The following is a 23,090-nucleotide window of genomic DNA, read 5'->3' as shown; positions in this document are numbered from 1 at the left end:
TAGGGAGGATGCTCTGTCCTAGAGGCTGGGATCCCCCTTGGGTACTCGTTCCGTTTATAGGCTCTGCCCCTTAGCACCATCTGGCCAAGCTTCTTGCTCCTAGACGTTTTCAGGTGTGGGAGATGGTCACAGGGAAGCAGAGGCTGGGAATGCTGGTTTGAATGGGAATGGGGGTGGGAGGCAAAGGGGGCACCCGCTGCCCATTGCTCCCCTCCTCCGTGGTCTCAGACAGCGGCAGAGAACAGTTCTACCGCAGTAGAACACCCAAATGCTCCCTCTGACGTGCTGGAGAAGTTTCTACAAATCCCCAAGTTGTCAGCTTCAGTCCATACAAACGGAGAGGGGCTGGGGCTCCAGGGAGACCCCGCCAGCCCCGGGTTGCACGCACTGGAAAGACAAGGAGGACATGGTTAAAGAAGGTCTTACCTCTTGTGACAGAAAAGGCATGATCTGTGCTAGAATCGTGTTCAATCTCTTCGCAATCTCTGTCTGCAAAAGAAGAGGAGACCGTGTGAAGCTCGGGCAAATAAATCAAATCGCCGAAATGTCACACAGGTAGAAGCGCAAACTCCCCCAAAACCGCAGACCCCGGGAGGGGCTCCATGCTCTCCCCCCTCGGTTGGCCGCCTGCCAGGAGCCTTGCTAAATAATCCCCAGCCCTCCCCCTGCCAGGCTGCCTACACTTTGTGGTGCTCCAATTTCCTATCAGAGGTGGTCTACGTGTTTGGTTCAGAATATACAGTCGGCTCTTGATGGAAGCCCTAATTAAAAACAAAGCAAAACAAAACAAGAACAACCCCTGCCCCCTGCTTCCCACCCCCCACTGCACACCCCAGGAAAATCTATTATGGGAGTGAAGCACACGGCGGTGCTGCCCAATGGCAACAGCAAGACAGACAAAGCAGGAGGTGACGGGAAGCCCCCAAAGCCACATGTGCCACAGGGCTCCCTGGGGTCAGCATCAGACCTGGCCACAGGTGCCTTAGAGGGCCTCCTGCCCCGCTCCACGTTTCACTTTGCCTCTCCCCAACCAGGCTGATCTCTCCTCCACCCGGTCTGACATCCCATCATTAACGTTTCATTTTTTAGGGTAAAGCACTGCCTTCTTGAAAAAGCTGTTCAGGAGGTAATTCGTTGGAACCCTAATCCTTCGGAGAGGTTGATCATGAGCTGACCAATTCTCTGCTCCACCCCCAATATTCCAGCCAACGTCACATTTAGATAAAGATCAATCTGTCTGATCTGCTGCCCTGTCCTATGTGAACCCTCAGTCTCAGATCAAGAGCGGTTTTAAAAGAAAAAGAGGGGACGCCTGGGTGGCTCAGTGGTTGAGCGTCTGCCTTTGGTGTAGGTTGTGATCCCGGGCTCCCTGCATGGAGCCTGTTTCTCCCTCTGCCTGTGCCTCTGCCTCTCTCTCTCTGTGTTTCTCATGAATAAATAAATAAAATCTTTAAAAATAAAGAAAAGAAAGGAAAGGATAAGAAAAAGAGGGGTGCCAAATGGTTAACTGTGTCCAGACAGGAAGGCCCAGGCCCCCTGACAGACACGGCTCAGGATTGCTTTCCTTATCTCCTGCTGAATCCTCAGACCGCCAGGACTGAGGTCCCAACTCAACTCTGGCTTCAAGGCTCTCATCAGCACACAGCAATCTTCCAGAGACAAAACCATGACAACAGCCTTTAAAAATCTGTGATCATCTGCATGTCAAATGATGCTCGATGAGAAATCCTTGTGCACTTAAAATACAAACAATGCCGTCTGAAGGCTTACAAACAGAACCCGGACCTTGGGAGAATTTCTGGGGCTAGCACCCCCATCTCCCTCGGACCCGCAGGCACTAATGGGGATGCCTCGGGGTGGTGAAGAGATAGGCCATCAACCAAACCGATGGGCTTTGTGTGGCCCTACATCCCGGGGCTGCTGGTCAGTGGCAGGCTCTCATACAGACAGGCCCCACTACGTGAGGGCCTCCTGAGTAGGGACCAGGGATTGCTACTCCCTCCTGAACACTCCGATCCTCAGGAGAGGGCCAGGGTTGCCCTCTGTCATCTAGGGTAGAATAATTCTTCGTTGCAAAGGACCAGAAAAGCCACTGACTGTCAATAATGGATCCCACTTCCAAATTCCAGGGTGGAGAGGGAGTATTCCCCTAGGTGAGCCCTCTGGGCCTTAGTGCCAGATTTGCACGTGCTGGGTATGCTCCGGTAAGGACACTGGACACCAGGGCTTCTCAGCCTCAGTGCTGTTGATATCGACGCCCAATACTTCCTTGTTGCATTGTAGGGTTTTTAGCACCATCCCTGGGCTTCACCCACTACATGCCCATCATGTACACTGTAAGGGATCTAGAAGATTACTAATTACTGCATAAATTATTAGTCTAAGAAAGTGGAAAGAGTTCTTCTCCAATACAGGATCCTTTCTCATTTCTGTTCATCTTTCCCTCAACTGATAGTGGGGAAGGGGTCATATATGGCAGGAGCTCTAGGACAATCAGCTAGTCTGCATCTCAGTCCAAACCTACATAGGGCAACATGGTCATTCGACTGTCACATGTTGATGTGCCCCATCAGAACAGGATATATGAAAAACAAAACACAAAACTGGGAGGCCTGGGTGGCTCAGCAGTAGAGCGCCTGCCTTCGGCCCAGGGCATGGTCCCGGGGTCCTGGGATCGAGTCCCGCAGGGAGCCTGCTTCTCCCTCTGCCTATGTCTCTGTGTCTCTCATAAAATAAATAAATAAATCTTTAACAACAAAACAAAACAAAATAGAACTAGGACGTGGGCGGGCAGTGGCCCTTCACCAACCGGGTGAGGTAGTGCCACGGAGCCAAACCAACTGCAAGGCCATTTGGTGGGTCTCTGGTTGCTGCTCCCACCCCTGAGCCAGGAAGGCAGGCCAGCCCTGGACCTTCCCATTACTTTGGCCAACGCAGCAACTATCCTTGCACAACCTCTGGGGTGGGTGGTTATAAAAGGGTTCCCATCTGTCGCGTACTTCCTCCAGCAAACAGGTCATGTGTCAGGGTCTTGGCGATTCCAGGCAAAAAATGAAAAGTAGCTGGCCTTGCCCCTCCTCGCACCCTTTAGCAAACATGTGGCCACAGGCTTCCCACAGGTGGGATCTTCCTGCAGGGCTTGGTCGGGCGCCCAGCATCCTCTGGCCATGAGGAAAAGAGACCTGCTGAGATTTTCCCATGGATGTGCCCAGTTCCAGGCTTGGCATCCAGGCCACCAGGTGACCACCACTGGCCCTCAGAAGCCACGTGGGTGGCTCAGAGCAAGTTCCCAGTCTCCCCTCATCCACTCCACTGGAAGCAGTTCCTGCCTCCTTCACCCACCTCCCAACACCACAAACATCCAACAAGGGCATGAGAAAAACCCCACGCAGACAGGGAACCTTCTGGAGGCCGGGGATATCCTGGGCCAGAACTCAAGGAAGGCCTGGCTGCATAAGACAGCATGACACAGGGCAAGGAGGTGGGCAGGACGGGGGTAGGGGCTGTGTACTTGGAGAGCACGTACAGTGAACCAGGGCTCCCCTGCCCCTGGGTTTGGGGGGGGGGGAGCACGCACATTCCTTCCCCTCCCAGCTGTCACTGCATGGCTAAGGCCTTCTGGGGAGTGCCACTCTCCAGCTGGTCTCCCAGGGGGCGGGAGGCACAAGCAGGGAGTGAGCCCCACCCATCTCTCCGTGGGCCACCCCCACCCTGGGAATGGGCTGGGCACACTGCTGTATCAAGGAATGAATGGGAAGACTAGGCCCTCATCAATGACTTTTCTTTAACATTGATTTTTTTGGAGGGTGGTGGCCATGAAGGGGAAGCTCCTGGAAATCCAAGCTGGCCAGACAGAGCCACTCTTAACAACAACAACAACAACAAGGGTCGCTGCCATGCACCTCCCCAGCTGTTCCCAAGCACCTCTCAGGTGTGCGTTCAGGGTAACTCTCCGCGCAAGGACCTGGCCACGACCATCTCCACACCTCAGATGGGGAAATGACGCCTGCCCCGCAATGAGGCAACCTCACCAATGACTTCCTACCGGGGAACCCAATTTCGACATTTTGAGAGAGCTCAGAGAAGTATTTTTGAAAGGAAAGCTACCATCAGAGTTAATCATTGACAGCATTTCCGATGAGAACAGCTGTTAAAACAGCATTTGGTCCAACTCAAACAAGCCCTAAACATCCACTTCCAAGGGGTGGGGGGGGGAGGGGGATCAAGACATGTGACTTCCACAATTGGGACAGGTCACAAATCACAAACTGGGACTGGATGGCACGCGGGAAGGCGCCCCTTGGCAATGCCGGGCACCGTGTTCTCCGGCCTCCTCCCCAGCCTGCCCTCCGCGTGGGGCGCGCAAAGCCACGGCCTGGGAGCCAGATCCTCAGATGGGAACCTGGGAGAAGGTAGGTGCCGGTGGCGGGAAGACCGCAGCCTTTGCAAAGAGGTGCCTGGGGAGGCGGGTGCAGCCTTTGAAAGTTTCTTTTCAAGTGTGGTTCAAAGAAGGCAGCTTGGCTGGTGGCAAAACATCTCGAAGGAGCTCGTCTAGCAGACGCAGACGAAGCGGTTCGGGGAGAAACGTGCCCAGAGACCCTGTGAGATTCGGAATCTGTGCTCCCAACTGGGTGCAGAGAGTAACATCTGCCCCACGTCTCCGGCGGGGTTGTTAGGCTAATAAATGACGGAACACAAGATAGTGGGGGGCAAGTGTAATTTCCCAAAGAACAATCTGCTCAGCGCGCCTTAGCAGCTCCTGTTTGCGTGATGATCGTCGCATGAAAGCAGGACCGGCGAACATTTTGCTGTAAAACCAAGGGGGCTTGAACATTCTGGAACTTCGGGTCTGACCACACTCCCACGTGCGCGGTGCAGTCCAGCGGTTCACCAGCCCTGGGCCCCGAACCCGGGACACTGAAGGGGGGGAGCTGGACTCTGCGCTCGGTCCTAGCCCCACAGCATCCTGCCAGTTTTTCATCTCTATTTTTTTTTTTTTTTTTTTTTGGAAAATGTAGCTGACTACTCAACACAGTCCTTGGCCACTTCCACCCAATGGTCTCCCTGCTATTTTTTTTTTAAGATTTTATTTATTCATTCATGAGAGACACACAGAGACACAGAGAGGCAGAGACCCAGGCAGAGGGAGAAGCAGGTTCCATGCAGGGAGCCCGACGTGGGACTTGATCCCGGGTCTCCAGGATCATGCCCTGGGCCGAAGGCGGCGCTAAACCACTGAGCCACCAGGGCTGCCCTCTGCTATTTATTTTAAATGGCCCCGTGGTCTGTACATCTCATTTTAACCTCAGCCAAATGAAAACAACGAGAGGGAAAACCCTGCCACTGCAAAGAGCATGATAGGACCCAAAGCCTCGCAGAACAAACCTGGCTTCTCCCCCCAGCTCTGCCTTCCTCTAGCTGTGTGGCTTTGAGGAAATTGCTTCCCTCCTCTGGGTCTCAATCCCCTTGTGTGCAAAACAGAGTGGCCATGCGGTGACTTTGTAAGATCCAGGAGCTGTCATTTAGAATTGTAGCCTGCTACCCCTCCCTGCATGGCTCTGTGACCTATCGTTTGTCCATAAAGCTCAGTAAAACAGAGGCGGCCTGGCAAGAGCGGAAGGGATGATGAGAAAGAGAAAGAGACAAGCCACCTCAAGATGTGGCTGGGGTGCCGCTGGCCTGGGCTCCATCCCCAGGACCGGTCTTCACAGCACAAACCATTCAAAAGCAGGCACATCTCATGGGTCAGTGTCAAGCAGGCCACTGTAGGAAGGGCTCATCCTGCCCGCTGGGGCCACGGGTTGGGTTGCTCCTCTAGAAACCCATGTATATTTGGGGTGGGGCCTCAGTCCGCTCCGGGGTTCTCGAATTTTAATCAGGTTTTACCCAGTTATCTGACTCAAGTCCTGGCATGTGCACGGTGAGTCTGCTTCATCTTGAATTAAAATCAGAGGGACACAAGGGCAAGTTGGGGGCTGGGCAGCAGGCGGCTATGGCAGCCGGGTGCCATGACCACAAAGCAATCAAATGTTGGAAGATTCTGGAACAATGCGCCAGAGTAATTTTAACTTAAAATATCCCATTGCATGTCCCAGGCAATTCTAAATTGATAGATCCTCAATTATTCGACTATAACATGAAATTCCCTGCCAGGCAGTTTCTCCCCACACTGAGCTTGGACAGCTCTGAAATAAAGCAAGTGGGAAGGCAGGCCAGGGACAAAGACGAGGGCAACCTCCTGGCAAAAGGCAGGCTCGCGACCCCGCTCCATCCCCGCCACCCGCCACGGGCTCTAGAGGAAGCCAGTACCAGCGTCTTTAAGGAGGGGGCAAATAAATGATCCACTTAGCAGCCCAGGGAGATAATGGCCCCTGCTTCTGGAGGGGCTGGGAGGGTTTACATCACAGATCACTCAATGACAGGTGAGCCTCCATAAAGGCCCTTTTAGCACTGACATATTGATCAAATTATATATAACTACAATGCCATTAAATATTTATGCCTTCTGAGGAAGCCTGCTGAATTCTTTATGCCAGGAGGGCTTGATACAAGCAAAGGCCCAGCCCAGTGTGACCCTGAGGATCTGGCTCCTGAGGGAGGGAACGGGATGTTGGCACTCTGTGCGCTAGCCCAGGAGCCCTTCACACAGATGAGGCAGGCGGTGAACGTATGACGTGCTTGCCCCCACCCAGCTAAGACAGGTGAAAGGTAAGAGAGTCTGGGGTCCCGGGGCTTGGGATGTGACCCTCTTCCACGTGCCCCCCTGGAATCCCACCCTCCTTTTTCTCTGCCTACCAGAAATCTCTGGCCCTTTCTTCCAAGAGTCTAGGGAGTAAGGGAATTGGGAATGGTGAAGCTGAGCAAGAGGGAAGAGCGTGGGGGCGGGGGAGGCGAGAGAGGAGGCATCTAGGCCGCAGACCCTGCAAAGAGCGGGCAAGACGAAGTCTAGAGCCCTGCACTCCGGTCTCAGATCTGTCCTGCACTCTGGCCGCAGTTCCCACTGCATGAAGGAGGCAGATTTGGGTGCAGTATAAGCATCAGAGCTCTCAAAGATGCATCACGTGCTGTGTGAGAGCAAGTACTCCGTCCTTAGGAGCATTCCACAGTGACCCAACAGGGACACAGGGTTAGACACCACTCCATGGGAGAGACCTGAGCCTAGGTGACGGCCAAGTCCCTCCCTGGCTCTCAGACTCTACGACTTTCATTTCTCAGACTCTCAATTTCCATCCACCAGGCTTCCTGTTAACAAGATCCAATAATCTTTAAATATTTGTTCACTTTAATTTCTTGGTTCCCAAACACATTAAACTCTGCTTGCCTCCCACCCCCACTCCAGGGGATGGCCCTCAAAGAGCTTGCTTGTGTAGACAGAACAGGGAAACCCTTTGCAGATTAGACCTTCCCCCAACACTGCCCATTCATCCCAGGCGCCACTCCCCCACCATCCATCCCTCTGCCCTCAGTCCTCTCGGTCCCCTCCCTCCCCTCCCTCCCCTCCCTCCCCTCAGATAACCCTCTGCCTCCCTCCCCCACCTTCCCAGACTCCATTGGCCAACTCCCCGCCAGGAGGAAAAATTCTCAATTCATCCCTGTGGGGTTGCCATGGCAACCCCCAGCCACCTAATCCCCCTTGGAACATTATGCAAATCTCCCCTTGCCCCTCAACAGGCTGTAAAAGTCACATTACCCTTGCCGAGGCAGCTCGTTAAATTTTGGGGGTCTCCCCGTAAGGTCACCGCTACAGATAAAACGCTGGCTATGACTTTTTAAGGCCAGAGGCTCGCTGGGAAATCCGGGTGGCAGGAAAGGAAAATGAGGTGTCGGGGGAGGGACAGGCTGACTGCAGGAACAGAGCCCCATTCTATCCACCTACTGTGGAGTTCACTACCTAAAAGCACGCCCCTCTTAGACTGAAAGGGTCAGAGGGTCCTCTCTCTCTCCAGACAAGGATGGCAGGAGTGGTGGCATTTCATAGGCCATAAAAAATCAAGATCGGTTATTCTGAAACTTGTTTATGGGTCGGTGTGGGACCTCCTCCCAAATCACCACCACATTCAACATCTCACTTTACAGATAAGGAGAAACGAGGCCCAGAGAAGGCAAGGAGCTGCCCTAGGTCACAGAGCCAGACCTTCTCAGACAGAGCAAGAATTTTTCCCCTTAGAGGAAGGGTTCATACCCTGAGTGGGGTGGGGGGTAGGGCATTTTTGCTCCCCAGGGGACATGTGGCAAAGGCTGGAGACAGTAAGGGTTGTCGGCAACTGACAAACAGTGGGTAGAGGCCAGGGATGCTGCTAATCCTAGGGAACATAGGACAGCCTTGCCCCAAAGAATTATCCAGCCTCCAATGTCAATAATGCCCGGACTCAGAAACCCTGATGTGCACGTGGCTGACACACATTTTACCGAATTATTAAAGGCCTTGACTGGGGCCCTAGAATCAAAGTCCTGACATACAGGTGGGTCTTGGGGTGGGACATGTGGGGAGACCACAGAAGACCACACCTTGATAGGGCCTATGGAGCAAATGGGTGGTTCGAGAGTGAAAGAGACCCGGTTTCTGGTTCTGAACCCGCCTCCAGGTCCACTGGAGACCACGAGCCAGTCACTTACCCCAGCGAGGTCAGTGCTGCTGGAAGCCACTGCTCATGAGGCCTCTGATGCAAGGCTGGCAGGCAGACCCAACAAACAGCACAAGGGAAGGGCCTCTGGGAAGTCCTACAAACCTCTGCGACCCCAAGGATCTTGGCCTCACTCTTTGAGGCCTTTGGGGACTCTACCCTCCCACCCCCCACTGGGAAAATACGTTGCCGAGGCCTGAGGCCTTCCTACACGCAAGGGACCATGCTAAGCAGTTACCATGCATCACCTTACACACTCCTGGTAACGCTGCCTATAACCACACGGTCCAACAGATGAGGAGGCCACGTGTGCCTCGTGAACGTTAATTAGAACTCAGCGTACAGCTCAGCAGTCACGTCTTGAATGCTCAGGAATCACAGGTGGCTGCTGGCTACCCTACTGGACTTTCCGCTGTTGCAGAAAGTTCTACTGGACAGCACTGCTCTGGTATGCAGGGGTCACGATTCTCCCCAGGACAGACAACTTTGCAGAGGTCACGCAGTCAGCCCACGCCACACGGCCAGGAAGTCCTGATGCAGGCCTCAAACCCAAGGTTGTCTGACTTCCAAGCTGGTCACTTAGCCACCAGGACCTGCCACTTCCCAGCTGCCGGTGCTCCGTACAAGATGGCCCAGGATGCCCCTCTGAAAACCAGTGACTTCTGACGGAGAAACTCAAGAATCCACCGGCACAAAGGTGCCAGGAAAAAGTCTTATCAGGGACCCATCCCACTCCCCACTGATGGATGGTCTGGGAAGGGGGCAGGTGAGGGAGGGCCAGGTAGAGGTAGGTCCCTGCAGAAGTGGGGTCAGACTCCGGTGAGAGACTAGAGAAACTCAAACAGGCGAAGAGACAGAAGCATCTAGATGGCACCCGCAGGCGCCTCCTGTAAGAAGCTCCTACGGGCTGGGTGCCCACACGAGTGCTGGGTGACATGGGAGCCAGCATCAAGCCAACAGTGAGAGAACTCTGGCAGGGGCAGAGCTGCTCTCCGAGGAGCTGCTGCATCTCCCCATTTCAGGCTAGCTTCGAGGAGATTCCTCGTGCTTCTGAGATGAAGTGTGAGGGCCTGAGGATTGAAGAGGGTGGGACACAGGGCAGTGCCAACTGCCAACCTCAGTGGCTCCAGTCTTTTCCTAGGATTTCTGCCCTGAGGCAAAGCCAGGCAAGAAGAAAACTGCTGAGATGCCTGGGTGGCTCAGCCTTGAGCATCTACCCTTAGCTCAGGGTGTGATCCCGGGGTCCTGGGATCGAGTCCCGCATCGGGCTCCCCACAGGGAGCCTGTTTCCCCCTCTGCCTGTGTCTCTGCCTCTCGGTCTGTGTCTCTCATTAATAAATAAAATCATTCATTTAAAAGGAAGAAGAAGAAGAAGAAGAAGAAGAAGAAGAAGAAAAAGAAGAAGAAGAGGAGGAGGAGGAGGAGGACTGCTCTGCCCTCTCTAGTGGTGAGGGGGCTCAGAGGAAGTGGTGCCCCCTTCCAGGAAAAGCGACGGAATGGTGCAAGAGGAAGCTAAAGCTCCCCTGGGCCCGCAGTCCTGGCCGACTCACGGCCTCCACCTGCTGGATCTCAGGCTCACTCTGCTCCCATCGGGCCTCGGCCCCTCACTCTAGACCCTGTGGGATCAGCCCTGGCTGCTCCGGGGCTGAGTCCGCCCTACCTCCCCCTGGACAGGAAGTTGGATAGTTCCTGTCCCCCATCCCAGGCCAGCGCCTGGTCTCCCCTAGATCGTGCTTTTCCCAGCAGAAATCACCACTGGTTCACAAAGCACGCCCCTGATGGGTTACGAGAGGCCTGTTGAGAGCTCTCCCCGGGCTAGTTTTGGGGACTGGATAGGAAGTCTTCCTTCCTCCAGCCTCTGGTCACAGACTGGCAGGGTGGTGCAGGAGCCCAGAACCAAAGCCTGCTCAGCCAACCAAGAAGCACGCCCTGCCCTGTTCCCCAAGATGCTCCTGGTATTCCCAGGGCTGCAGGCCTGGGGCCAGGACGTTTGCTCATCATTTGGGTCTCCTTAGGACAGAAGATGTAGCTATCCTGGGCAAACTGAAAAGGAACTTCTCCCATTGGGCTAGACTCGCTTTCATTCCATTTTTCTAAAACGACAACAAAAAAGCATCTGAAGAGCTGTGAACAGTGGTCACCAAGGATTTGAAAAAGGGCAATGGGGTAAGGCTGTGTGGCCTGTGGAGCTCCACACCCAAATAGACAGCCAAGGCGTGCCAAGCACCACTTACCAATTTACCTCCAAGCCACTGACCCCCTCGCCTCCCTGCTACTCTGTTCCTTCTTGTTTTTTTTTTTTTTTTTGTTTTTTTTTACTTATGATAGTCACAGAAAGAGAGAGAGAGAGAGAGAGAGAGAGAGAGGCAGAGACACAGGCAGAGGGAGAAGCAGGCTCCATGCACCAGGAGCCCGACGTGGGATTCGATCCCGGGTCTCCAGGATCGCGCCCTGGGCCAAAGGCAGGCGCTAAACCGCTGCGCCACCCAGGGATCCCCTCTGTTCCTTCTTGTAATCGCAGCTCAGCCTGTTCTCTCTTCCCACCCCTTCCTCCCCCATCTCTGCTTTTCCATCTTCCTCTGAGCGATCGCTCTCCTCACCACATCCCTTCTTCCCTTTGCACATTGAAACTGTCCACGGTACAAAATGAAAAAAAAAAAAAAAAACTTCAAACTACACTAAACATGCTTTAAAAGAAATGCTCACAACGACACTTGTACGTTTCTTTCTCCAATCACAACTTGGCGGCCAACAGATCTCTCTCAGAAGCCCAAGAAAACCCGTATCCTTCCCCTACAAAGTCCACAATGCTCCACAGGGTCGAGGAGAACCCCAGACTAGAACATTTCCCTCCGTGAGTCCTTCCCCCCCCCCCCAAAACATACCCTGTGCACCCAGGATGAGCCCAGCACCAGGTGGCGCGCAGGGGCCTTGGTGAATACAAAATGGTCCTGTCCCTTAGGGAACTCAGACAGTCAGCATTCCACGTGCACACCTGGGGCCTGCTGCCACGTGCAGGTTAAGGATGCAGCCCTCTGGTGCCCTGGATGCACCCAGGACATCTTCACGCCCTGTGCTCTGATGCTTTCCTCCTGGGGTGGGTTTGTCCTGCACTCGAATGCCTGTTATTTTTAGGTTCCTACAATGAAAATGTCTACTGTGCTTTGCAAACAAGTGCTACGGAAATACCAAAGGTCGATATTATTATAATAGTTCGAAGATCAAAGCTTTCAAATTCTTTGTCCTCAGTAAAGGCCTTCTACCGGGATACTTTAGTGGTGGTGGCAGCGGCGGCAGCTGCCTCAGGGCCCCGGGCCCCTGGAGGGGGTCACTCATGTGGTAGGTGAGAGGAGTGACCCCATCCACACTCCAAGCCGTTCCCACGGCCCCACAGCCCCACTTTTGCTTTCCCACCATTGGGAGCCTGGTTCTTTCTCCACCCTTCAAAGGATGCCATCGGTGAAGGGAAGCTTTGGTGGCAGTGGGGTGAGGGCAACCTCTTCCCCAAAGCCTGTGCTGCATCTTCAGAGTAATGAAGTCGGTTGGGGTAAAGGGGGAGGGAGGTTTTGTTCTCAGGCAAAATCTCCAGAGCTGAGTAGACGGAACCCCGGGTTAAACCCCAAAGTCCTGCAGGAACCTCCACTTAAGAGGAATAAACCCCTGCCCCATGGACCCTCATGCTTTCTCGAGGGGCCTCTGCACGATGAAGAGCCTCCCAGAATCTGCTTAGAAAGGAGCCAGGGGCTTCGAGGTTCCCTGATACGCCCTCTCGGAGTACGTGGAGCTTTCCCCGACAGCCCCCGGCCCCCCAGAAGTGGCCTTCCCAGAAACAGAGGGCTCACTGGAAGCCAGCGCTGCACCGCGCCCCCCCCCCCAAGGCGGTAACATCCTTGGCCAACAGAAGATCTCAAAATCAATACACCGAGAGAAGGCGGCACTCCCAGTCCCTCCCCCAGAAACCCCAGGGCCGGGCCAGGGCCGGCCCACCATCAGCAGTGGGTGGGTAAGGCCTTGCGGCCACCAGCCCACCCAAGGGTCCTTGCTTAGTGCGGGCAGGAAATCTGCCCCCCACCCCACCCCACCCCCGCCCCTTCCCTAAATTTGTCCCCAGCCCCAGCCCCAGGGGGAACACAAGGCGTGAGAAGCAAGAGGGAGGAAAAGAAAAAGCCAGGGCAGGAAAGCAGAGCGCAAGAGAAGCCAGCATCTTGGCCGTGAGTCTCAGAGAGCATTTGTTGAAAACAAGATATTGTCCCTTTAAGCATATAAAAACAAGGCCCTCGAGCACGCAGTTCTCACTCTGGTACACAATTATGGGTGCTTTCAGCTGTCTAGCACTCCTTCAAGTGCTCTCTTAAACCAGACTGTCAATGGCATGTTGAAAGCTATTTTGCTGGCTGCTATCATTAATAGCAAAGTGGAGAGAGCTGGCTGATGAGAATTAAATATGGGGGAGGGGCGGGTCAGAACCAGTCATTACGGAATTACCCGCGCGGGAGAGGAGGCAAGGCCACTTTGGGAAGGAAAGTGCCAAGCGGCACGCTGGGGCGGAGAGGCAGACGGGGGAGGCCTGGGCGGCGGCCCGGGCGCCACCCCCCCAACCCCCAGCCCCCCAGCAGCCGCCCGGGGTGGACGCGGGCCAGCCCTGCAGAGCCAGGCGGGGACAGAGGGAGCCCCGGAGCCGGGAGTGCTGAGAGCAGAGGCCCTGGCCATCGCTTGGCTGCAAAATGTCACCACCTCGCCTCAGCCCCCAGTGGCGCCCCACCCCCTGCCATTCCAACTGTGGCCAGAGAGAGAGAGAGAGGGAGAGAGAGAGAGGACCGTCCCCTCCTCCTCCTGCTGCCCGGCTTCGCCTCATCAACCCCTGCCCTCCCTCCAAGACTGGGCTCAGGTAACAGCCCTTCGGTGTAGTCTTCTCTGACCCGACTCCCCTTTCCGGGGAAGAATAAGCTGTCCTGTCCTGGGTGCTCCTCCTGTGACACTGGGCCACATTAGCACTTACCTCACTGCACTGCCATGACTTATTTAGATGCCAGCTCCCCAGCGGAGGGAATGGTGTCTTATTCGGCTGTGTAACCAGCCCCAGCCCACACCCAGCACATCCCAGGCCCCTAATAACCGTTTTGGAAGGAATCCAACCCCCTCATTTCACTGATGAAGAAACTGGATGCCTAGCCGTAGGAGGAAGCCTGCAGAGCTGGTGGCCAACCCACAATTAAAACCCTCACTTCCTACTGCCAGAGCTCAGGGAATCAGAATCCCACCCTCTGACAACCTGAGTAATTCTGAGTAAAGGGGGAAAAATAAAAAAAAAAAAAATTAAAAACCAGCGTGTTTACTGAGCACCTGTTTTATGCTAAGTACACAGAAAAGACCCCAGCAGAGGGGCCTCCTCCATCGCTTACAAAAGCGAGATGATGAAGTGTGAGCAAGGACATCATGCGAGGAAGCCAGGTCACAGGGGGAGCCCCACGGAGGTTTGGCCTTGACTACCTTTCTGCCTCAGTGTTCCAGTATTTTGTGCAAACAGATCCAGACAAAATACACTTTCCCGGGCAGCCCGGTGGCTCAGCGGTTGAGCACCTGCCTTCGGCCCAGGGCGTGATCCTGGAGACCCGGGATCAAGTCCCACGTCTGGCTCCCTGCAAGGAGCCTGCTCTGTCTCTGCCTGTGTCTCTGCCTCTCTCTCTCTCTCTCTCTCTCATGAGTAAATACATAAAATCTTAAAAAAAAAAAAAAAGACACTTTTCCATTCAGGAGGGGAAAGGGAGCTCGTTCCTTGAGTGACTCACTCCTAGGACAAAATGGAAATAAAGGGCTTCTGACATAGACCAGACCCGTCCTATCCTACATGGAGAAGGAGAAATCCAGAGAGAAAGAAGAGCTCTGTGCCCTCTGAGGGCTCCTATTCCTGGAAGAGTTCATGAAAAGAGTCTTATTAAGGGCACGTGGGTGGCTCAGTGGTTGAGCATCTGCCTTCGGCTCAGGTCGTGATCTTGGGGTCCTGGGATAGAGTCCTACAAAGGGCTGCAGGAAGCCTGCTTTTCCCTCTGTCCTCTGTCTATGTCTCTGCCTCTGTCTTTCGTGAATAAATAAAACCTTAAAAAAAAATTAAAAAGTCTTATTAAGAAGCCAGGTTTCCCACCCAGGCTCAGTTTCCTTGAGTAAGGGCTGGAGACATTTGCCCATCTCCTAGGTCATCCCAGTGATCAAGCGTATGAGAAGGGAAAGAGCCAGAGCACCACACAAAGCCTGCTCTGTACGGCTCATAGAGGGTGAACAGGGGTCCAGAGAAGGCTGGGGTAGAAGGCAATCTGGGGAAGGGGACTTTGAGCTCGGGAGACCCCAACGCTGACCATGGCAGGCCCCCAGGGCAGTGAGAGGAGCTGGGTTTCTGGAGGAAGACTGTCCAGAGCAAGAGTGACCATGTAGGAAAGGTTAGGTGGAAACCAGGTCCCAGGCGGGGTGTTTAGAAGCCAGCAAAAAACACTACTCTGGATCTCTTCTTTGCTCAACCCCGGATGCCACACCAACAGGCATCCTGGGCACAGCCTTTGTAACCTCGCCACCTGCTGGTTCCCTCTGGCTACCCGCACTTCCAGAAGTGATGGTCACAGAACTTCACCTTGTTCCTGGAGATCTTCCAGCCAAACCCTTAATTACTTAGCCGATGAGAGGGGAGGGACCAACAGAGATTTCCCATCTCTTTCTTTCGCCCCGTGTTCGTGGCCACCTGCACGGCTTTCTGTATCCTCGGGGGGGAAAAGTTCACAGGTTTTACCACTTTTACCTCATCGGTGAACCTTACCTCTGGGGTTGCTAGCTATGCGTTCTGTTTATTATGACGCACATCAAATCATTGGTTGTGCAAATAGCTGGCAATTCAGAAGGGGACTGTGGGCAAAAAAGTATTCAGCTGATATGGTTATACAACCTGAAATGGGGTACTTTGTACTTTGGTATAGTCAGGTCCGTAGCCTTAGCCTCTTGAGATGATAACGCAGAAAGAAGCAATGATAAAGCCACAGAGTGCCATTGGTTAGTAAACAAGTAATGCTTCATTTCTTGAGTCTTGCTCAACAGAGACTCGGCACTAATGTGGGACTGGGTGAGTGGGTAAGCTCAGCTCCCCTCCCGGGCCTCAGTTTCCTCATCTGTGACTTGGATGAGAAGCCAAAGAGCATCCCAGTTGCAGGATGCCAAAAGAAAGTTGGAGGAAGGGGTTGCTCCTCTGGGTTTACAGCAAAAAGGGGACTGTAAGGCGTTGGCATGATGCTGCCCCAAAGTCCAAATACCCCAAAAGTCCTCTTTTGAAACCTCTGCGCTGATGGTGGGGGGAGGGAGGGGGGAAGGGCGGAGACAGCCTGACCCAGCTTCCCCTGCCTCAAACCCTATGCCCAACAGGTGCTCTGGGGTGCTCCTTTCTAAGCTGGCTTTGTGACTGGTGGCCGATGGGTGGCCGACACTGGCCAGCCTCAGCAGGAACAGGTCAACCACCATCGCCTCCCTGGCCTCGCCGAATCACCCTTGATACTCTGCCTTGGAAGCAGGGGCCTGGGGGGAGGTGGGTGACCCACTGAAGGCTGAAGCCTGGCCCGTGATTCTGTAATCTTTGCTCTGCCATAATTAGGGAAGTAGGCAGAGGAGTAGGAGGAGAAACCATTTATTACTTCTCTGGGATTTGACGGCCTGGAAAGAGAACGAGGAGGAGACAGAGAAACAGCCAGGAAAGGAGCCAGCCACAGTGAGTTGAACCTCTCGGGAAAATAAAAATGGGCTGGAAGCACCTCATCAGCTGCCCATCAGCTGCCCTCTTTCAATACTCGGGGCCCATCTGGCTGAACCTGAGGTTCCCAACTAATAGGCATTTCCCATAGCGACGGCACAGGAGAGCTTAAAAAAAAAAAAAAAAACACACACACACACACACAACAAAAAAAAGTGGTGGCGGTTGCTGTTAAGAGGGGGTGTGGCGTGAGCCCGCAGGCTGAGGACCCCCACGCTTCCCAAGATGCTGGCTCTGGAGATCACCTCTTACATAAAGGTAGAGCCAGTCCCCACCCCCACCCCTGAGCTTAAAGATGAAGAATCCAGCCTGTTTGTTCCAGGCAGATGTAATCACACGAACAGTCAAGTCTAGAGGGCAGGACACTGCATGAATAATTCAAGCACTCCAGTCACTTGATTGTGTGTGCAGATAAAACACCAGTCAACCGCTAAACAGGTCAGCTGATAAACTTGTTTGCTCAGGCCTAACCACCATCCGCCAAATGCACCCAAGACCCACACTACAATTAGTGGCTAGGTTCTCTTCTGCAGAACCCTCACAAGCCTAGGGAGTGGCCGGCCCCATTAGGTCAGGGTTGCATTTCTCAGTTCGGGTTTCTTCACCTCCTTGCCTCTCTGTTTCTCCACAGCCACAGGGCGATTTCACCCAACTCAAAGAGATTGCCATAAACCCTGCAAAGGACTGGGCGCTCAGAGCACGCACCTTCATGCTGGGAAGCAAAGGGGAACTGGCTGGAAGGCCAAAGTGAGTGGGTAAAAGCAGGGTAAAGTGCCCCGCCTGGGAATCCAAATGCCTGGCCTGGAGTCCCAGCTCTGCCCCACTGGCCTCCCTAAAGCCTCAGTTTCCTGGCCCATACAAAGGGCGCAAAGAATCCATCTGTCTGCCTCTAGCAGCTGAGAGGATTAAATGAGACCATGTCGCCAAACCTCAGGCATTCTCCCCCTAAGAACCCTCGTCTGGGGCAGAGCCAGAAGTCCCAGATGCACACAGCTGCCCGGATGCAAACCCCACCACCAAGTGCGGTAAGATGGTTAACTCTTCCAGAGTTCAGAGTCTCCCCCCAGACTCCGGGAACACCTTCGCTCCACCAGCCAAGGTGGATTCTTTGTGCCAAAGAACCATCCACTCACAGACGTGGGGAACACCACCCATGCAGACCTCAACATGCAACGACATATTACACCTTAATTACGAAGCTCTTAGAATAACTGCTGCTATAAATTTTAAACCTGGGTGCAATTACCCTCTTTAAACACACCCAAGATACTAAGCACTGAGGGGAAAAAAAAAAAAAAGAGGGGGTGGAGAAAGGAGAGGCGGTGGCAGCTGGCATAATACCCCAAGGTCCTTGAACACCTGAGACCCCAGGTCTGTGGCATGCGTTCTGACCCGACGGGTCAGGCCTGGTCAGTCCCACCTAAAGATGAGCAGAACCAGTCCCCGGTCCATTCTTCCAAAGAGAAACACCTCTACGTACAAAGCCGTGCCTGCTTATGATTTCTGTGGGTCAAGAGGCAAAAACCTAGTAGCCTCCCTATGCCTTCCTGAGGAGCTAATCCCTCAGAAAGCCACAGACTGCCTTCCCACACTGCTCAATAAACTCAGGCCCTTCCCTAGGGCTCATCCAGGAGAGAAAGGAAAACCACAAACTCAAAAGGCTGGCTAGGAAGCCACTGGAGCAGGTGGCAATCTACAAGCATTCCAGGGTCACCTGCCCTTCTCACCTGCCCAGGCCCCTGCCCCGCTGAAATAACAAAATTTAGACCTTGTAAACGACTGTTAACGTAAAGTAGAAAATCCATTCAAGTCACGGTCACCAGAGGCTCGAATGAGTCAACAACCTTCTGAGATTTCAAGAACACCAATTGTTAAAAAGAACAACCGGCCTGCGCCATTTATTCGTGCCAAGTCACTTCTAATCGCTGGCCAAGCCAAATTACGGGCAGCCTCTCCTTGGAACACAAATACACAAACAGGCCTCTCCCTACAGCCCAGCCTAGCACCGGGGACTAGTTACTGATATGCACGGAGATAAAGGGTGTTTGTATTTGCTCGGGTTGAGGTATACTGTTATTAGAAGAGTGACAATGCGAGGTAGTTTACATATCCATCAAACAACATCGCACTAGCTAAACTGGTTTGACTTCAGGATTTCAAAGCCGAGCTCAACTTCCAGCCCAGCCGTCTCAAAAGTCCTGGCGAGGCTGCCCCTGGGCAAGTTCACCTCTCCTTTCAGCTTCCTTCTCCGTAAAATGGGAACCCAGCCGCCTTCGAATTAAGATAGAGAGGAGAAAGCGGCCTCGGAACTGTAAGACGTTAGGGGTTTAGTTGATGTTGGCTTCATGTTTTTCAGCAGTCAGTGGCCTGTTCCCTTAAATTCTGATGGCTCAGCCTGGCTTTTTAGGTTCTTTTAGTTTAATCTTACCAAGGAAGAAAGAACATCACATTTCTGCATGTGGGGACACACACACACACACGCACGCACGCACGCACGCACGCACACACCCCTCCTACATTAAAACATGTAAAAGCAGCCAGCCAGCCCCCTCCGGGTTTCAGGAGTTTGTAAAGCAGATCCTGAAGGTATAACTTTCCCTTTGCTCCTTTATCTTCCACCGAGATCCAAGACCAGGGCTAATTTCACAAGCTCGATTGCTAAAAGCTCAACATGTCCAAGAAATCAGCAATGCCTCAGACCCTGCATTTCGGAGCCTGGATCCAGTCACTCTTTGAGGAGGAGGAGGAGGAGGAGGCGGAGGAGGAACAGAAGGACTCATTTCACACAGGAGGGGTGATCAGAAACCCACGTATTATGTGTTTGTAACCATTAAATAGGTTTTTTGAAAAAAGAAAAGCACTTACCTGCTTGTGCATTTCAATGTTCAAGCCATAGGACATCTCATAGTACTACAAGGAAAAAGAACGGCCATTAACAGGCAACAACACACTGATCTGTTCCCCTTGCAAAAATCAGCTTTTCGGGAAGGTTTCTGGCCAAATCCTACTTTCAAAATACATCTGCTAAAGAAGTTCAAAGCAAACCCCACAGCCAGGTACCGAGAGGGGTTCGAGAGCTGACAAGGGAAGGGGCGAGTGCTGTTCTCATCTGCACAGAACATTACATATGCAGTAGTATGAGGAGCCGAGCCCTCCCTCCCACAAGCACCGCATGTGCCATATATCCTGTTTATACAAGGTTCGGGTTCAACAGGGAATCGTGTGTACACTGGGACCCTCTTGTCCTCTGAGAGTTATTTAGCAACGTGTGGAAGGCCTCTTATGTGGAAAGCAGTGCAGGGAGGGTGCTTAAGTGCCTTCCATGTCCTCTCATAGATAGAGAATTGAAAGTCCCTGGAACAGACACTGGGAGAGGGGTGAGAGTCCACCTACCGCCCCAAGGTGGGCCAGACTCTCAGCTGGGGTATCCCTGGGGAGGGAGGGGCCCGGAGGCAGAGGGCTTCAGAAGGCCCCTCCACTGTCACAAAACCCGGGGGGGGGGGGGGGGCGGCAGGGGGGAGGAAGGGAGGGCTTCTGTCCCACTCTGGCTAGATCCCAGGGCTGCAGAGCAGCAAAGTTTCCAAACACTCCCAGGAGGTCTGGGGAGGGAGATTTTATCCAACCCTGACGTGGGCTGATCCAATCCCATCTTACTAGCCAAGGCAGGGCAAGCAGCCCTCTGGGAAGCCTCCAGCACCCTCGAGCACCCACGAGGACCCACGAGCACCCAGGCCGAAGGGGCGCCCCGCCTGGACCCGGGCGGCCCGGCCTGCCGCTGCTCTCCGCCTCCCTCCTGCAAGCGGCCCGGGCTCCGGGGGGCGCTGGCGGGGGATCCGGGGCGCACTCGGGGGACCCGGGGCCGCGGCCGCCTCTCACCATCACGTAATGGCGCTGCATCTCCGTCTTCTCGTTCGCCAGCTTGTCGTACTCCACTTTGAGGCTGCGAGGGCAGGAGGAGCGGCTCAGGCCCGGCACCCGCGGAGCCACCTCCTCCGGGGCTCCCGCGCCACGGCCACTTTCCCACGTCGCGGCTCCCCCCCCCGCCCTCCCGCAGCCCCGGGGCGCGGGGGGCTCGGGTCCCCACCGCGGGGAAGGGGGGGAAACAACTTGAAACTTCCCGCGGCCGAGCGCCCGGACCTCTCGGGGCCGCGGGGGGCCGGGCCGGGGTGGGGAGGGGACGGGGGCGCGGGCGGCCCGGCTGGCACCCTCGGAAGGCGGCGCGCCCCCGACCTCGCACCCCGCGGGCGGCCGGGGCGCCGGGAGGCGGCGGGCAGCAGAGGGTTAAAGGGCCGCGCTCGGGAAGGGGAAACAAAAGGCGGAGGCCCCCGCCGCCCCGCCGCCCCGGGTCGGGAGCCCCCTCCGTCCCCTCCCCACGGGGGGCCGCAGCAGCCGCGCCGGGGCCGCCCCGGGGCGCGCGCCCCCCTCCCCCCACCGGCCTTACCTGTGATATTGAGCTTGCAGGAACTGGAATTCGTCTTTGATCCTGTCACAAGACTCAGCCACCGTGAATTTAAATCCCGGCTGCCCGGGCTGATGGGGAGCCTGGAGCCCGCGAGGAGAGACGGGGGAGGGGGCGGGGGCGTCAGCCGGGGCCCCCGGCTGCCCCCGCCCAGGCCGGGAGGCCACCCTCGCAGCCCAGAACCTTCCCAGCAAGTTTCTCAGCTGCCCGACGGGGCGGGTGGGGGGGGTGTGGGTGGAGGGGGGCGCCCCCACCCCTCCCCATTGGCGGCCGGGGCTCGCATCCCTTGCACGAATGGGGCTCCCGTTCCCAAGTAAGCCCGGGACTGGGAGACGCGGCCCGGCGAGTTGGGAGGTGGGGGCAGAGGGGGCGGAGGGCGGCGAGAAAGAACAAACAGCTGGGCTGGAACACGGGCAGCCCCCCACGCCACTCGGGCGGAGCTGACCTCCGCTCCCAACGGCGCCCCCCGATCCCCATCCCCTTTGTGTGAGCGCGCGCGCGCGCGCACACGCGCACACACACACACACACACACACACACCCCATAAAGGTAGCAACAAGCAAAATGGAGGTGCCAGATAAACTGCCTCGTTTACCCTGCCACGATAGATGCTTAAATAAACCGAGTTGCAATTACTCACCGGATGTCTGCCTTGCGGATACATGGCAGGGAGGGGTCGTGATTCCGCGAGCGTGCAAGCGCCGAGAGCTCGGGCCGGGGAGGTGCGGGGGAGGGGGGAGCCAAGCCCGAGCGGGGGGCGGCCGGGACACCGAGAGCTCGCCCCCGGCCCCCCCAGCCCGCTCTCGCAGCGAAATCCCAGAGTCGGGCGGCCGCCCCGAGTGGAGACAAAGAGCCGCGGGGCCGGCGGCAAAGTCGTCGGCGGGCGCCGAGGCCGGGGGCGGGCGCGGGCGCGGGCTTTGTGCGCCTAGGGCTCGGCGGGCTGCGGCCGGCCGCCTTCCCCCCGCTGCGTGGGGCGCGTCAGGGCCCGGGGCTGCGCGGACATCGTCGTCTCCCCGGCGGCTCCGGCGCGGGGTCCCGAGGCCCGGGTCCCCTCCTGGGGCGCCTGGCGGGCCCCCTCCGGATCACTCGGCGCGTCGCGCCGCGCGGGGGGCGCGCCGAAGCCGCCCCAGCATCGGGGGCGCGCGGGGCTGATCCCGGAGGCGGCGCTCGGGGCGACGAGGAAGGCGGCGAGCTCCGAGGTGGCGGCTGGGGGCCGCGGGAGCGCCGGAGGGTGAGGGCGGGAGCCCGGCGCGGGCGCTTCGACGCCCCCCCTCGGAGAGCAGAGCCTGCTGTTCCGTCTGCTGCTGCCGCCGCCGCCGCCGCCGCCGCCGCCGCTGCAAGCCCGAGCCCTTCCCGGGGCCGAGGAGGAAAGTCCACGCTCAGCAGCTGCACGGCGGCCGCCCTTGCATCCCAACTCCGGCGGGCACGGGAAGCCTCCGCGCGGGGGTCCTCGCTGTCCCCAGCTCCAGCGCCGCGTCCCCGGCGAGGAGCGCTCGGCGCCGCCGCCGACCCGGAGCGCACGGGCAGGAGAGCGCAGCCCGAGACCGGGGAGCTCTGCGGCTTGCTTCCTTCCTTCCTTCCTTCCTTCCTTCCTTCCTTCCTTCCTTCCTTCCTTCCTTCCTTCCTTTCCTCGGCCCGGCTCTCTTCTCCGCGCCCCGACAGACCCCCCTCCCCAAACACACACACACACACACACCCAAAAAAGTGCCCCGGACCTGCGGATACCACACACAGACAGGCGAGGGGGACGAGCACGAGGTCTGAACTGCCGCGAGAGCAGTTCCAAATAGGGACTGAAAAGTAACAAAATAATGTGGCAGCTTCGCCCCGCGCCGGCCAATGGGAGCGCGGGGCCCCCACGTGGGGCGCCCGGGCTCGGCCTGCGACTGGGCGCCGCTGGGCGCGACGTCACAATGCCCTCTTGTGTCTAAAACTATGCATGAAAAGTAGCAATCAGGCCCTACCCGCTGGTGACTTTCGCATGGGAGTGAAAAACAGCGCTCCTCAGATCAGGAATTAACCGAAAGACATATAATAAATAGATATATATTATAGTCCTGGGCTACTAGACTTTCCCCCCCCCGCCCCAACTCCCCCCATCACCACCACCACGATCCACTAGCAAATGGTTATTTGGCGGGAGGTGGTGGTGGGGGGGGGGAGAAACAGAGGAAACTGAAGACTTAACAACAAAAGAAAAAAAGACGAGCTGTACGGTCCTCAA

At 55.9% G+C, this 23,090-nt stretch overlaps 1 protein-coding gene across 8 annotated transcripts in view; it reads right to left on the bottom strand.

Moving 5' to 3' along the window:
* Nucleotides 1-22,629, bottom strand: part of TLE3 (TLE family member 3, transcriptional corepressor) — a 48,443-nt gene extending 25,814 nt beyond the window's left edge. For 4 of the 8 annotated variants that reach the window (XM_055319746.1, XM_055319748.1, XM_055319749.1 and 1 more), the window contains exons 1-5: nt 21,507-22,627; nt 20,849-20,949; nt 20,284-20,347; nt 19,273-19,317; nt 427-489 (exon numbers count right to left, since the gene is read on the bottom strand). In XM_055319746.1, the coding sequence (XP_055175721.1) occupies nt 427-489; nt 19,273-19,317; nt 20,284-20,347; nt 20,849-20,949; nt 21,507-21,530 (297 nt within the window). In that variant the 5' untranslated portion in view covers nt 21,531-22,627. Of the gene's footprint in view, nt 1-426; nt 490-19,272; nt 19,318-20,283; nt 20,348-20,848; nt 20,950-21,506 lie in introns of all 8 variants that reach the window. The other 4 variants (XM_055319745.1, XM_055319747.1, XM_055319751.1 and 1 more) reach the window with 2 other exon arrangements.
* Nucleotides 22,630-23,090: the final 461 nt, after the last annotated feature.

The sequence above is a fragment of the Nyctereutes procyonoides genome, unplaced genomic scaffold, assembly GCF_905146905.1.
Source record: "Nyctereutes procyonoides isolate TBG_1078 unplaced genomic scaffold, NYPRO_anot_genome, whole genome shotgun sequence".
Classification (NCBI taxonomy): domain Eukaryota; kingdom Metazoa; phylum Chordata; class Mammalia; order Carnivora; family Canidae; genus Nyctereutes; species Nyctereutes procyonoides.
This window is presented reverse-complemented; position numbering and strand designations above follow the sequence as displayed.